Below are 15,812 nucleotides of genomic sequence, written 5' to 3'. Positions count from 1 at the left end.
AAGCGTCTGCCTTCAGCTCAGGTCGTGATCCCAGGTTCCTGGGGTCGAGTCCCACATTGGGCTCCCTGCTCCGCGGGGAAGCCTGCTTCTCCCTCTCCCACTCCCCCTGCTTGTGTTCCCTCTCTCGCTCTCTCTCTCTCTCTCTCTCTGTCAAATAAATAAATGAAATCTTTACAACTATCTCAATAAGGATTTCAGCTAAAAATTTTATTGTTTTGTATTTTAAAACTTGCATTTTACTAAACAGTTGAAGATATAGAAGAAAATAGAGCAGAAAAATCATCATCCTGAAATACAATATTTTGATGCAGTTTTTTCTGGTCTTTGTTTTTTACATTTATATGAAAAAAAAACTGTGAGAGACTAGAATAAAAATCAGGGTGATGATGACAAGGTAGGGGCATTGCTGTCTTCCACCTTCTATGACATCAGAACTCAGTGTTTGAGGGATGCCTGGTAACCAGAGGCCAGGGAGGAGGAGGGCACCCATCTGCCTGTCAGGTGGCAGTACCTTGTTCCACCCAGGCAGCCTGACCTGAGGCCATGGTGATCCAACAGGTGGGCAGCAGGGGGCGAGTGGCGGCCGAGCTGTTTGAAAGGAGAAGGGGCAGTCGCTGTGAGGACAGGAAACAGGTGAGGCCAGACTGGATGTATGCTGCCTTCCTCCCATCTGGGCTCCCTTTGCCACTGCAGACAGACTATAAGGCCCTCAAAGTCAGAAGAGGCCTTCAGCCCTACTCTTCCTGGAGCCCCACGTGGTGGGACGCAGCATGCATGCTTTGGGGCTTCTTCCTCGAGGCCATTACTGACTGACTCTCTTATTTCATTCCCAGCACTGCCAGCAGAACTTATGCTCCAGGAGGGCTGGATTGTTTGTTTAGTTTCCTACTAGATCCCTAGTGCCTACAATGGTGCTTGGTGCGTAATAGCGGTTGAATGAATGAATGAACGAACTGAAATAAATAGGATACAGCTGAATTGTAGAGCTCCTGGAGTATTTGTTCGTAGAGCTAAAATTCAAACCTCATGCAGATTTATGTCAAAATGGGAAATGTCATCACTTATAATGCACAGCCCGGTGCTTCCACCCCCTCTCTCTTTCATGACTTACAACATGCCTGAGAGGCACTATTAACAACCTCATTCACAGATGGATAAACCAAAGCTTAGAAAAGCAAAAAGGCCATATAGCCAGGACCCAGGTTTTGAATCAGGTGCATTTGATTCTAGGACCCCTTAACAAGCTTACCCTGCACTCCACTGCCTCCCAGATGGAGAAGTGAGGAAGGCATGTAAAGAAGGCTGGGAAGGTCGCCTAGACCTCGCACACCATGGAAAGAGATAGGACTTTATTCTGAGATTAATAAGAGGCCATCGAGGGGTTTTAAGCAGAGCAACGGATGACTGATCTCTATACGTTTCCAAAAGATTTGTTCACTTGTTCATTTGATATACATACCCCAATTCCTCCTTTGTGCTGGACCTCACAGCAAGACGGGGGCCTTGTGGGGTTCTTATCATGCTCCACCTTTTCCTAAAAAGAGTTGCATAAATACCAAACCCCAGGAAGCCTTTGAGAAAAATCCCCAAAAAAGTTCTGTAGTTCAAGGAATGCCGATATTCTTGTCCCCCCAACCTTGGAGACTTACACTGCTCATTCACATAATGAAGGCTCTGAGAAGTTCTGCAGCAAGGAATTCACTTCACTTTGATAACCACAGCATTTCCCAAGCCGATCGAAAACAGAGTCACAGCTTTTCCTTTTGAAAGACTTTTCAGGGGCGCCTGGGTGGCTCAGACAGTTAAGCGTTTGCCTTTGGCTCAGGTCATGATCCCAGGGTCCTAGGATCGAGCCCCACATCAGGCTCCCTGCTCAGCGGGGAGCCTGCTTTTCCCTTTCCTTCTCCTGCTCCCCCTGCTTGTGCTCTCTCACTCTTTGTCAAATAAATAAATAAAATCTTTAAAAAAAAGAAAAGACCTTTCAGCATATTTCAAAATTCATTTTACAGATGAAGCAATTGAGGCTCAGAGAGAAGAAATGATTTGGCTCAGGCCCCAAGACAGTAGCATAAGGAGAACTAAAACTTAATCCTGCCCCTGTTTCACTCTTTGCCCCCCACAGAGTACAAAATACAAACCCAGCAGCAAGTGTGCTGGGGAAGACATCATCCTGTAAAGTGCATGGACAGAGGGGTTGTTAAATAGCAGAGCATTCACCATAGAATGCTTAACAGCCATTATAAAGAACGAAATAGTTCTGTGTGTCTTATGCCCAGGGAATATTATTAAGAAAAGAAAAAGTGCCCTTAAGTGTACAATGGAAGGATCTTTACACTGGGCCTACACACCTGGGCAGTCACAGCGCGCGCCCCCCCCCACCAGGTCAAGCTATGGAACATTCCCGGTGCCCCAGAAGCCTCCTTCAGTCCCCTCCCTGCTGGGCCCCCTCCCACATAACCATGATTCCTGACCTCTATCATCATAGATGAGTTTTGTATTTTCTTGAATTTCATGTGCATGGAATCAGTGTGTACCTTTATGCCTGGCTTCTTTCGCTCATCCGTATATCTGTAAGACTCTGCCAGATTGTTGCTTTTTATTTTTATTTTAAAAGGTCATGATGATAATAATATAGTTGCTAGTATATATAAAGAAAACTATCTGGGGAAGAGGCAAATCATGCAAATCTTTTATCTTCTTTGTGGTGGTAGCTGGTCTAATTCTTGCTTCACAAACTCGGTAAATAAGAAATGTGTTACTTCAAGGCAAATTAAATCGGAGTCAGCCTGCCTCTAGTGAGTTGGGGAAAATTCAGTGTCAGTCAGTACTGTGTGTGCCTTAATCCTTTGTCCACTTTTGCGTGCCCCTGACACTGTCACTCTCCCAACTCACAATGTCTGTTGAAAATCGGTGTCTCTGAATTCGCTGTGCTAAGGCCAGCCCAGACACACCACCGAGAATGGGTGCCAGGCCCCTCCCAGACTCAGACTGCCCTTGTCTCTTCTCCCACCTCTCTAAAAGACCCCTTTCTCCTCTTAATCCTGGCACGTCCACCAGAATCTCCTAAATGATCTTGGACTGATGCAGGCACCAGCGAGCAATGCTGTCTCCAGGTAGCTCCTTCACTCCATCCTGCCTCAAAACGCTAGGACGAGACTTCCCAGTAACTGGGGCTAGGCTAGCCTTCCCATTGGAGCAACCACAAAATGCATGACACCTATGGGGCAGCTACTCTTGGGTGACGGCCACCAGGCAGCACAAGAGTGCCATCCCGGAGGAAAGGAAGACTCATGACAGCCTCCACTCTTTCCCAGCGGTTGTTGCACTGAGGTAGAGGCCAAGCACAGCACCACAGTCCTGCTAAGCTGCGGGGGGGGGGGGGGGGGGGGGGGGGGGGGGGAGGGGAGGCACAGAACTCTGTAGGACGAGGCACTGGAGAGGGGAGAGGGCTGCGCACTCAGGGGTTCCCCATGACTCCTTGGAGGAGGGCTGGGATGCGCATGCCAAGGGCTGGATTAGCCACTCTCACCAGAGTGGCTGCTCTGCCCTTGAGAGCAGAGCAGAGATCCTGGAAATCCAGCAGCGCTGGAGGTTGCTGGAATTCCGGCCCAGCTAGAGCAGAGGAACTCCTTAATTCTCAGGCATTCCTTTGAGAGCACACATATACAGACATGGACACCCATCTATGCACACACATATACAGACATGTATGTGTATATATACATGCACACACACATATACATACATATATTTGGAAAAAAAGAAAACTTTAGAAGCAATGGCTAGAGGCGCCTAGGTGGCTCAGTCAGTTAAGCGCCTGCCTTCGGCTCAGGTCATGATCTTAGGGTCCTGAGATCAAGCCCTGCATCAGGCTCCCTGTTTAGCAGGGAGTCTGCTTCTCCCTCTCCCCCTGCTCCTCCCCTCTGCTTGTGTTCTCTCTCTCTCTCAAATAAATGAAATTTTTTAAAAATCTAAAAAAAAAAAAGAAGCAACAGGAGCAACGGTCAAATTTCCACGTTAAGAAGGAAATAAGGAAGAATTAAGCTCAACGATAGAAAGAAGAAACAATAAAGATAAAATGAGAAATTAATGAAATAGAAAACGAAATAAATAAAATTAATAAACTTTTGCTTTGAAAAGATTTATAAATTTGGTAAATTTTTCATAGTCTATTTTTTTTAAAAAAGAGAAAACACAGATTACCAATATCGAGAATAAAATGGAACTATCACATGTCTACCTCCTATAGACATTAAAAGGATATGAAGATAATATGAGGAATGACTGGATGCCAATGCATTTGCTCACCTAGGTGAAATGTAAAAACTTCTTGGACAACACAATTTACAAACGTGACTCAAGAAGAAATAAAAAGCCCAAAAGACTACAAGCCCAAAAGATTTCACCAATAAATTCTATCAATCATGTGACAAAGAAAGCCCCAAAGATTTCACCAATAAATTCTATAAATCATGTGACGAATCTCACAAAAATTCCTTCATAAAATAGAGGTGGAGGAAATACTCCCTGACTCATTTTAAAGGGACAACATAACCTTGACTCTAAAACTCCACAAACATATAGAAAAAAAATCTAATCTCTCCATGAATATAGTTGAAAAGAACAATCTCCACAAACAGTAGCAAATCAAACCCAGCAATATAGAAAAAGGTGAATGCATCATGAACAAATGGCTTCCTGAAGGAACCCAGGTTGGTTAGGTATTCAAGTCAATCCATGCAATCTGCTGCAGGCTCAGACAAAAAAGGACTGCACTCAAGTCTCTCAGTGGATACAGGAAGTGCATTTCACTAATTCAGCATTCATTCTTGGTAAAATTCTCAGAACAGTAGGAACAGAAGGAAATGTCTTCAAACTGAGAAAGGACAACAGAAAAAAGCCACAACCTCCTCTACTCACACCCTGTCCCCCTAAGATACAGCGCAAGATGAGGATGTTTGCTTTCGCCACTTCTATTGGTATTTTACTAGTGATTCTAGTTAATATACAAGGCAAGCAAAAAAGCTAAAGATTTTTTGAAAGATAAAGAGTAGAAAGGATGAAGTAAAACTTCTTCCCAGACAGCATGATTTTTTATATACAAAATCCTAAACTCTATCAGATAAAAAAGAAAGAATTAAGTCATAAGACACAAAATCAATTGTGTTTCTATAGACTAGCAACGAACAATTGGAAAATGAAAATTTAAAAACGATACTAGTTATAATAGCATCAAAATCCACAAAATACTTCTGAAAGATGAGCATGGCCTCTACACTTGAAAACGATGAAACATTGCTAAAAATAACCAAAGACAGTGTAATGTAGAGATTCACCATGTTCACGGATTACAAGGTATGATATTTTAGAGACATTCTTTCTCACCAAATTGAACCACAGTTTCAATGTAATACTAATCAAAATCACAGGGTTTTTTTTTTTTTATAGAAACTGAAAAGGTTGAGATATATATATATGTGAAAATGCAAAGGATCTAGGGTAATCAGAACAAATTTGAAAGGCACAAAGTTTGAAAACTCACACTATCTGATTTCAAATGTTACAATAAAGCTGTATGGAGGAGGAGCAAGATGGCAGAGGAGTAGGAGACCTGGATTTCGTCTGGTCCCAGGAACTCAGCTGGATAGGGATCAAACCATTCTGAACACCTACGAACTCAACAGGAGATCGAAGAAAACAATAGCAGCAACTCTCTGAACAGAAAAGCGACCACTTTCTGGAAGGTAGGACGTGGGGAGAAGTGAATCCGAGGTGATATTCGGGAGGATAGACGGCGGGGGAGGGGGCCTCCATCGGCCACTTCTGGCAAGTGATAGAGCCGCGGAGCACAAAATCGGAACTTGTAGAAGTTGGCTCCGCTGAGGGACGTTGCTCCAGTGGCCAAGTGGGGGGTGGAACCCTCTGTGGGACAGTGTGGTCTCAGGACCCTTGGGGTCACAGAAAGACTGGGGGTGCCTGAGTGCAGCAGAGCTCCCAGGTATCATAGCGGGGAAGTCGGCTGCAGAGACGGAGCCTAGGAGCAAGCTCTCAGCTCGGGATTGCCGTAAACCGTGATCCGCGGCCCACTCGGGCCACTGCTCCTCCAGCAGGGACCCAACAAGCGGCAGATCCGGGGAGACTCCCCTTCCTCCCCTAGGAGGAGCAGTGCAGGAGCGCACCGCAGGGATCTGCTGGGTTTGGAGACTCCACACAGGGTCGTGAGCCAGAGATAGAAACGCTCGGTCACAGGCCAGGTGAGCGCGGAGTGCGGCCAGAGACCGGGAAGACAGGAGTGACTGACGGCTTTTCTCTGGGGACGCACTAAGGAGCAGGGCCCAGAGTTCTCCGCTCCTCCCGGGGCGGAGATTGGGAGGCCACCATTTTCACTCTCATTCTCCAAGCTGTACGGAAAGCTTGCAGGGAACAAAAGCTCCCGAGAGCAAACCCGAGCAGATTACTTAGCTCGGACCAGCAAGGGCGGGGCAATTCCGCCTCCGGCAAAGACATTTGGGAACCACGGCAACAGGCCCCTCCCCCAGAAGATCAGCAAGAACCACCAGCCAAGACCAAGTTTACCAATCAACGAGAATGGCAGAACTCCAGCACTAGGGGAATACTGCACATAGAATTCATGGCTTTTTTCCCATGATTCTTTAGTCTTTCAAATTTAATTTTTTTAATTTTCTTTTTTTCTTTTTCTTTTTTTTTGAATTTTTCTTTTTCCCTTTTTCAACCAACATTTTATCAATCCCTTTTTAAAAAATCTTTTTTATTTTTCATCTTTAGAGTCATATTCTATCCCTTCATTGTAGTTAACTTTATTTTTTGTATATATATATATATAAGTTCTCTCTTTAAAATTTTAGGATACAGATTCTTCTAACAGACCAAAATATACCCTGCATCTCTAGTGTATGGCTTTGTTCTAGTCTCCTGCCTGATCACATTCTGTCCCCATTTTTTTTTTTATTTTTCTTTCTTTTTTCAACCAACTTCTCATCAATTCCTTTTATAATTTTCTTTTGTAATTTTCATCTTTACAGTCATATTCCATCCCTTCATTGTATTTACCCTTATTTTTATACACATACAAGTTTTTCTTTCTTTAAAATTTTGGGAGGTAGTGTCTTCTAATAGACCAAAATGTGCCCACAATGTAGGGTGTGGCACTGATGTATGCACCAGCCTAATCATATTTGATCATATTCTTTTTTTTTTTTCTTTTCTTTCTTTCCCTTTCTTTTCCTCCCGGTTTCAGGTCTCTTCTGATTTGTTTAGTGTATATTTTTCTGGAGTCATTGTTACCCTGTTAGCATTTTGTTCTCTCATTCATCTGTTCTTCTCTGGATAAAATGACAAGACGGAAAAACTCACCTCAAAAAAAAGAACAAGAGGCAGTACTGACTGCCAGGGACCTAATCAATACAGATATTAGTAAGATGTTGGAACTAGAGTTTGGAATGATGATTATAAAGATACTAGCTGGACTTGAAAAAAGCATAGAAGATACTAGAGAATCCATTTCTGGAGAAATAAAAGAACTAAAATCTAACCAAATCAAAATCAAAAAGGCTATTAATGAGGTGCAATCAAAAATGGAGGCTCTAACTGCTAGGATAAATGAGGCAGAAGAGAGAATTAGTGATATAGAAGACCAAATGATGGAAAATAAAGAAGCTGAGAAAAAGAGATAAACAACTACTGGATCAGGAGGGCAGAATTTGAGAGATAAGTGATACCATAAGATGAAACAATATTAGAATAATTGGAATCCCAGAAGAAGAAGAAAGAGAGACAGGGGCAGAAGGTATATTGGAGCAACTTATAGGAGAGAAATTGAAAGTGAGGAGGTGGAAAACCATTTACCATGCTAATGGACATCAAAAGAAAGCTGGGGTGGCAATCCTTATATCAGACAAATTAGATTTTAAACCAAAGACTATAATAAGAGTTGAGGAAGGACACTATATCATACTTAAAGGGTCTGTCCAACAGGAAGATCTAACAATTGTAAATATCTATGCCCCTAACATGGGAGCAGCCAATTATATAAGCCAATTAATAACAAAATCAAAGAAACACTTCGACAACAATACAATAATAGTAGGGGACTTTAACACCCCCCTCAGTGAAATGTACAGATCATCTAAGCAAAAGATCAACAAGGAAATAAAGGCTTTAAATGACACACTGGACCAAATGGACTTCACAGATATATTCAGAACATTCCATCCCAAAGCAACAGAATACACATTCTTCTCTAGTGCCCATGGAACATTCTCCAGAATAGATCACATCCTAGGTCACAAATCAGGTCTCAACTGGTACCAAAAGATTGGGATCATTCCCTGCATATTTTTGGACCACAATGCTTTGAAACTAGAACTCAATCACAAGAGGAAAGTCGGAAAGAACTCAAATACATGGAGGCTAAAGAGCATCCTACTAAAGAATGAATGGGTCAACCAGGAAATTAAAGAAGAATTTAAAAAATTCATGGAAACAAATGAAAATGAAAACACAACTGTTCAAAATCATTCAGATGCAGCAAAGTTGGTCCTAAAAGGAAAGTATATAGCAATACAAGCCTTTCTCAAGAAACAAGAAAGGTCTCACATACACAACCTAACCCTACACCTAAAGGAGCTGGAGAAAGAACAGCAAATAAAGCCTAAACCCAGCAGGAGAAGAGAAATAATAAAGATCAAGGCAGAAATCAATGAAATAGAAACCAAAAGAACAGTAGAACAGATCAATGAAACTAGGAGATGGTTCTTTAAAGAATTAATAAGATTGATAAACCCCTGTCCAGACTTACCAAAAAGAAAAGAGAAACAACCCAAATAAATAAAATCATGAATGAAAGAGGAGAGATCACAACCAACACCAAAAAAATACAATTGTAAGAACATATTATGAGCAACTATATGCCAGCAAATTATATAATCTGGAAGAAATGGATGCATTCCTAGAGACGTATAAACTACCAAAACTGAACCAGGAAGAAATAGAAAACCCGAATAGACCCATAACCACTAAGGAAATTGAAGCAGTCATCAAAAATCTCCCAACAAATGAGAGCCCAGGGCCAGATGGCTTCCCAGGGGAATTCTACCAAACATTTAAAGAAGAATTGATACCTAGTCTTCTGAAACTGTTCCAAAAATAGAAATGGAAGGAAAATTTCCAAACTCATTTTACGAGGCCAGCATTACCTTGATCCCAAAACCAGACAAAGCAAAGACCCCAACAAAAATGAGAATTACAGACCAATATCCCTGATGAATGTGGATGCAAAAATTCTCACCAAAACACTGGCCAATAGGATCCAACAGTACATTAAAAGGATTATTCACCACGACCAAATGGGATTTATTCCTGGGCTGCAAGTTTGGTTCAATATCCGCAAATCAATCAATGTGATACAATCATTAATAAAAGAAAGACCAAGAACCATATGATCCTCTCAAGATGCAGAAAAAGCATTTGACAGAGTACAGCATCCTCTCTTGATTAAAACTCTTCAGGGATAGAGGGTACATACCTCAATATCATAAAAGCCATCTATAAAAACCCACAGTGAATATCATTCTCAAAGGGAAAAAACTGAGAGCTTTTCCCCTAAGGTCAGAAACATGGCAGGGATGTCCACTATCACCACTGCTATTCAACATAGTACTAGAAGTCCTAGCCACAGCAATCAGACAACAAAAAGAAATGAAAGGCCTCCGAATCAGCGAAGAAGAAGTCAAACTCTCCCTCTTTGCAGATGATATGATACTTTATGTGGAAAACCCAAAAAACTCCACCCCAAAACTGCTAGAACTCATACAGGAATTCAGTAAAGTGGCAGGATATAAAATCAATGCACAGAAATCAGTGGCATTCCTATACACCAACAACAAGACAGAAGAAAGAGAAAGTAAGGGGTCGATCCCATTTACAATTGCACCCAAAACCATAAGATACCTAGTAATAAATCTAACCAAAGAGGCAAAGAATCTGTACTCAGAAAACTATAAAATACTCATGAAACAAATTGAGGAAGACACAAAGAGATGGAAAAACGTTCCATGCTCATGGATTGGAAGAACAAACATTGTGAAGATGTCAATGCTACCTAGAGCAATCTACACATTCAATGCAATCCTTATCAAAATACCATCCACTTTTTTCAAAGAAACGGAACAAATAATCCTAAAATTTGTATGGAACCAGAAAAGAGCCCGAATAGCCAGAGGAATGTTGAAAAAGAAAAGCAAAGCTGGTGGCATCACAATTCCAGACTTCAAGCTCTATTACAAAGCTGTCATCATCAAGACAGTATGGTAGTGGCACAAAAACAGACACATAGATCAATGGAACAGAATAGAGAGCCCAGAAATGGACCCTCAACTCTACGGCCAACTAATCTTCGACAAAGCAGGAAAGAATGTCCAATGGAAAAAAGACAGTCTCTTCAACAAATCGTGTTGGGAAAATTGAACAGCCACATGCAGAAGGATGAAACTGGACCATTTCCTTATACCACACACAAAAATAGACTCAAAATGGATGAAAGACCTAAATGTGAGACAGGAGTCCATCAAAATCCTAGAGGAGGACACAGGCAGCAACCTCTTCAACCTCAGCCACAGCAACTTCTTCCTAGAAACATCGCCAAAGGCAAGGGAAGCAAGGGCAAAAATGACCTATTAGGACTTCATCAGGATAAAAAGCTTTTGCACAGCAAAGGAAACAGTCAACAAAACCAAAAGACAACCGACAGAATGGGAGAAGATATTTGCAAATGACATATCAGATAAAGGGCTAGTATCCAAAATCTATAAAGAACTTATCAAACTCAACACCCAAAGAACAAATAATCCAATCAAGAAATGGGCAGAAGACATGAACAGACATTTCTGCAAAGAAAACATACAAATGGCCAACAGACGCATAAAAAAGTGTTCAACATTGCTCAGCATCAGGGAAATCCAAATCAAAACCTCAGTGAGATACCACCTCACTCACACCAGTCAGAATGGCTAAAATTAACAAGTCAGGAAATGACAGATGTTGGCGGGGATGCAGAGAAAGGTTAAATGAGGTCATAAAGGGTGGGGCTCTACTCCAATAGCACTGATGGCCTTATAAGAAGAGAGATACCAGGGATGCACAGAGAAAAGGCCATGTGAGGACACAGGGAGAAGGCAGCCTTCCAGAAGCCAGGGAGAGAGGTTTCACCAGAAACCAACCCTGCCTCACACCTTGATCTTGGACTTCCAGTTTCCAATTCCCTCCTACACTGTTGGTGGGAATGCAAGCTGGTTCAGCCACTCTGGAAAACAGTATGGAGTTTCCTCAAAAGGTTGAATATAGAGCTACCCTACGACCCAGCAATTGCACTACTGGGTATTTACCCCAAAGATACAAATGTAGTGATCCGAAGGGGTACGTGCACCCTCATGTTTAGCAGCAATGTCCACAACAGCCAAACTATTGAAAGAGCCAAAATGTCCAACAACAGATGGATAAAGAAGATGTGGTTTATATATACAATGGAATATTATGCAGCCATCAAAAAAATGAAATCTTGCCATTTGCAACGACGTGGATGGAACTAGAGGGTATTAAGCTAAGCGAAATAGGTCAATCAGAGAAAAACAAGTATCATATGATCTCACTGATGTGAGGAATTCTTAATCTCAGGAAACAAACTGAGGGTTGCTAGAGTGTTGTGGGGGTGGGAGGGATGGGGTGGCTGGGTGATAGACATTGGGGAGGGTATGTGCTATGGTGAGCGCTGTGAATTGTGCAAGACTGATGAATCACAGACCTGTACCTCTGAAACAAATAATACATTACATGTTTTTAAAAAAAAAAAGATAATTGGGAGGGAAAAATGAAGGGGGGGAATCAGAGGGGGAGACGAACCATGAGAGAGTATGGACTCTGAGAAACAAACTGAGGGTTTTAAAGGGGAGGGGTGGGGGGATGGATTAGCCCAGTGACGGGTATTAAGGAGGGCAGGTACTGCATGGAGCACTGGGTGTTATACGCAAACAATGAATCATGGAACACTACATCAAAAACTAATGATGTAATGAATGGTGACTAACATAACATAATAAAATTAAATTTAAAAAAATAAAGAAAAAAACGCTGTATGGTCATCTAGATAGTGTGGCATTGACATAAGATAGAGAAAGGAATGGAACAGCATAGTGACAGTGGAGAGGGCTGTTATGGATTGAACTGTGTCCTCTAAAATTCACACGTGGAAGCCCCAACTGTACTTGGAAATAATTAAGGTTAAATGAGGTCATAAAGGGTGGGGCTCTACTCCAATAGCACTGATGGCCTTATAAGAAGAGAGATACCAGGGATGCACAGAGAAAAGGCCATGTGAGGACACAGGGAGAAGGCAGCCTTCCAGAAGCCAGGGAGAGAGGTTTCACCAGAAACCAACCCTGCCTCACACCTTGATTTTGGACTTCCAATTTCCATGACTGTTAATTGTTATTAATAGTTAGTATTAATTTTTGTTTAAGCTACCCATTCTGTGGTATTCTGTTATAGCAGCTCCAACAAACTAACAGATTTAGGCCTGACATAAAGATTGATATATAGATCAGTGAAACAATAGAATCCAGAAGCAGACCCACATAAATATGGTGGGCATATTTTTGACAGAGAGCAATGCAATCCAATGAATAATTAGGCTTTTTGAACAAATAATTCTAGAACTGGACATTCATATGAGGAAAAGAATCTTGACCCCTCCTTCACGGCATATACAAAAATTAATTCAAAATGGACCATCTACCTAAGTGGAAAATTAAAACAATAAAATGCCAGGAAGAAAACAGAGGAGAAAAATCTTCACAACCCTGAGTTAGACAGAATTTTTTAGATTGCACGCAAAAAACATAACCATAAGGGGAATATGTTTGATGATTTGAACTTCATAAAATTTGAAACCTTTTAACTTTCAAACACCCTGGTAAATGAAAAGGCAAGCCACAGACCTGGAGAAAACAGTCACAATACAAACATCTGACAAAGAACATATATCCAAAATAAATAAAGAACTACTAAAACTTAATAAGAAAACAAATTGCCCAATAAAAAAAAATGAACTGGGTTTTTAATAGACACGCCCACAAAGTAAGATATGTGAATTATGATCAGTAAGCACATGAAAAGATGCTCAACATCTGCTATGGATTGAATGCTTATGTCCCCCCTAAATTCATATGTTGAAATCCTAACTCCCAAAGTGCTGGTTTTAGGAGTTGGGGGTCTTCAGGAGATGATTCATGAGAGTGGAACCCTAACAAATTGGAGTAGTGCCCTGATTTAAAAAAAAAAAAAAAAAAGACCCCAAAGAGCTCTCTCTGCTCTCCACCATGTAATGATACAGTGGAAATGGATGGAACCCAGAAGATCGCCCTCACCAGAACCTGACCATGCTGGCCTCCTGGTCCCAAACTTCCAGCCCCCGGAACAGTAAGAAATAAATTTCTGTTGTTTATAAGCCATCCGGTCTGTGGTACTTTGTTACAGCAGTGCAAACAAACTAAGACAACATCATTCATCACTGGGGAAGTGCATATAAAAACTAGGTCAAGGTACCACTACACAACCAATAGAACGCCTAAAATTAAGAATTTTGCCAACAGGAATGTGGAGCAACTAACATTCTCAGGTTGCTGGTAGAAATGTAAATTGGTTCAAACCCCTGGAAAACAGGTTGGTGGTTTCTTATCAAATTAAACATGCACCCGCCATATGACCCAGCATTTGCATTTCTGGGTGCTAACCCAAGCAGAATGAGAACATGTGTCCACCCAAACAGTTGTATCCAGGTGTTCATAGCAGTTTTATTCATGATCATCAGAAACTAGAAACAGCCCAAAGTCCATCAGTAGGTAAAGAGATAAATTGTACCATATTCATACAATATATTACTCATCAATAACACTGAACACACAAACATGGAGACAACTCAGAAGCATTATGTTGAGCAAAACTAGCTAACCACAAAAGACTATGAAGTTCCATTTATGAAGTTATAGACCAGGCAAAATTACTCCGTAGTGACAGAGCATATTAGTGGATCCCTCTGGCAGGGTGAGGGTAAGGAGGGAACAGACTGTAAAAGGGTATAAGGGAACTTTCCGGGATGATGGAAATGTTCTTTCTCTTGACTGGGATGGTAGTCCACGGGTGTAGACATGTCAAAACTCATCAAACTGTACATTTAAAATGTGTGCATTTTATTGTCTGTGAATTATACCACAATAAAGTTGATTCCTTTTAAAGATCATTTAGAGCAAAAACGTAAAAGCAAGGCAAGGAATGAGAACAGAAGTGGGCCTTCTCAGGAGAGAGAGGGGAGGGAAAACTCCAGTGGAATGTCACTGGGCTGCCATGTTACCTACTTCTGCAATGTTTGGGGGGTTTGTAGTAAGCATGCATGCCATAGATAACTGGAAAAAAGTTAAGCTCTAAAAACGATCTTACAGCACCGCTCTGTGAGGGCAGCAGGGATGCCTGCCCCCCAGTGAGTCACTTCCTTCCTCCTCTTCTTGCCACCAGACACTGTTGGCATTGCTGATCTTGGTGCTGTACGTGGGCACAGGAATATCAGGTGAGCATTCCGGAAGCTAAGAAAGGAGGAGCCGAGTCCACCTGGAGTCAGGAGGGGTATTCGGGAGATGGCTGCATGTCAACAGGGCCTCCAAAACTTGCCTTCTCCCCCCTTCACCCACTGGGATGACCAACCATGTTTATTTCAATGACTGCTCATTTGCCCTTGTTAAGAGGTGATGTTTGTGCCTGTTTCAGAAAGAAGTTGGGAAGTGTCAGAAAGGATCAGAGAATGTAACTATCCCCAGAATCCTGTGGCTTCCCAGGTAACATATTCAAAAAAGGTGCTGAGGGGATGTCAAGTTTGGCTGAGGAAATCTGGGAAGGCTTCCCAGAGGTGTCATGGGTGAGCTGGATCTTGAAGGATAAGTAGGAGCTGGCCAGGTGGAGAAGGTGGGGATGGGCACTCCAGACAGAAGGAATAGCGTATGCAAAGGCTCAGAAAACTTTTTGAAACCAGTGGCAAGGGGGTCCTACTTGAAAAGGCTCAAGATGCAACTTTGACGTCTGCCTTTCAGGGATTTGAATACCAGACCAATGAACCCGCAGAAGAGCCAATAAAGGTCATCAGGACGTGGTTGAAGGAAAACTTGCATGTCTTCCTGGAGAAGCTAGAGAAAGAGGTGCGAGAGCTGGAGCAGCTGGTCCGGGACCTGGAGGAGTGGTTAGATGCTCTTCTGGGAGAGGGGCACCAGGAGGATCCCTGCTCCAACTTCAAAAATCAACTGTGAGGGCCCAGGGCTGGAACCTGCGGAGGATGCCAAGCGGAAGAAGGGGTGGGGGAATGGGGGGAGGGTTGCCAGGGGCTCCTCTAATAAGGGCTGAGCTGTGACACTTGAATGTCTAAGCAGGCAAGAAAATAAAATAGTTGGGACACTAAGAACCTTGCTGGTTCATGAACACTGTCAGGACAACCCCAGGGCTCTGCTGAGATATCCTCCAGCCCACCAGAACTCTGGCACATTGGAACCAAGCCAGCCTCCGGGTCAGGACCCTCGCCCACTTACCTGAGATATGGTGCAAATTCCCTAACCTCTCAGAGACAAAACTGCTGCCTCATTAGTAAAACTCAGGGCTGCCAATTTGCCTCAGAGCATTACAGTGAGGACCAGACGTGTATATGCATAGAGTAGGTGCCTGATAAACAGTTCTTCCTTACTTCCTTTTCCTCCCTCCCT

General features: G+C 42.4%; 1 protein-coding gene across 1 annotated transcript; it reads left to right on the top strand.

Moving 5' to 3' along the window:
• Positions 1-466: 466 nt before the first annotated feature.
• SMIM23 (small integral membrane protein 23) lies at positions 467-15,501 on the top strand. Its single transcript, XM_025866621.2, has 4 exons — positions 467-633; positions 14,584-14,635; positions 14,833-14,900; positions 15,153-15,501. Exons 1-4 carry the CDS (start codon positions 544-546, stop codon positions 15,363-15,365), a joined length of 423 nt encoding a protein of 140 aa, XP_025722406.1. The 5' UTR covers positions 467-543; the 3' UTR covers positions 15,366-15,501.
• Positions 15,502-15,812: the final 311 nt, after the last annotated feature.

Source organism: Callorhinus ursinus, unplaced genomic scaffold (genome assembly GCF_003265705.2).
Source record: "Callorhinus ursinus isolate GAN/ISIS: 27379988/994484 unplaced genomic scaffold, GSC_fseal_2.0 scaffold3, whole genome shotgun sequence".
In the NCBI taxonomy this organism is placed as follows: Eukaryota; Metazoa; Chordata; class Mammalia; order Carnivora; family Otariidae; genus Callorhinus; species Callorhinus ursinus.
Note: the sequence above shows the minus strand (reverse complement) of the source record. Positions and strands in the feature narration are given on the sequence as shown.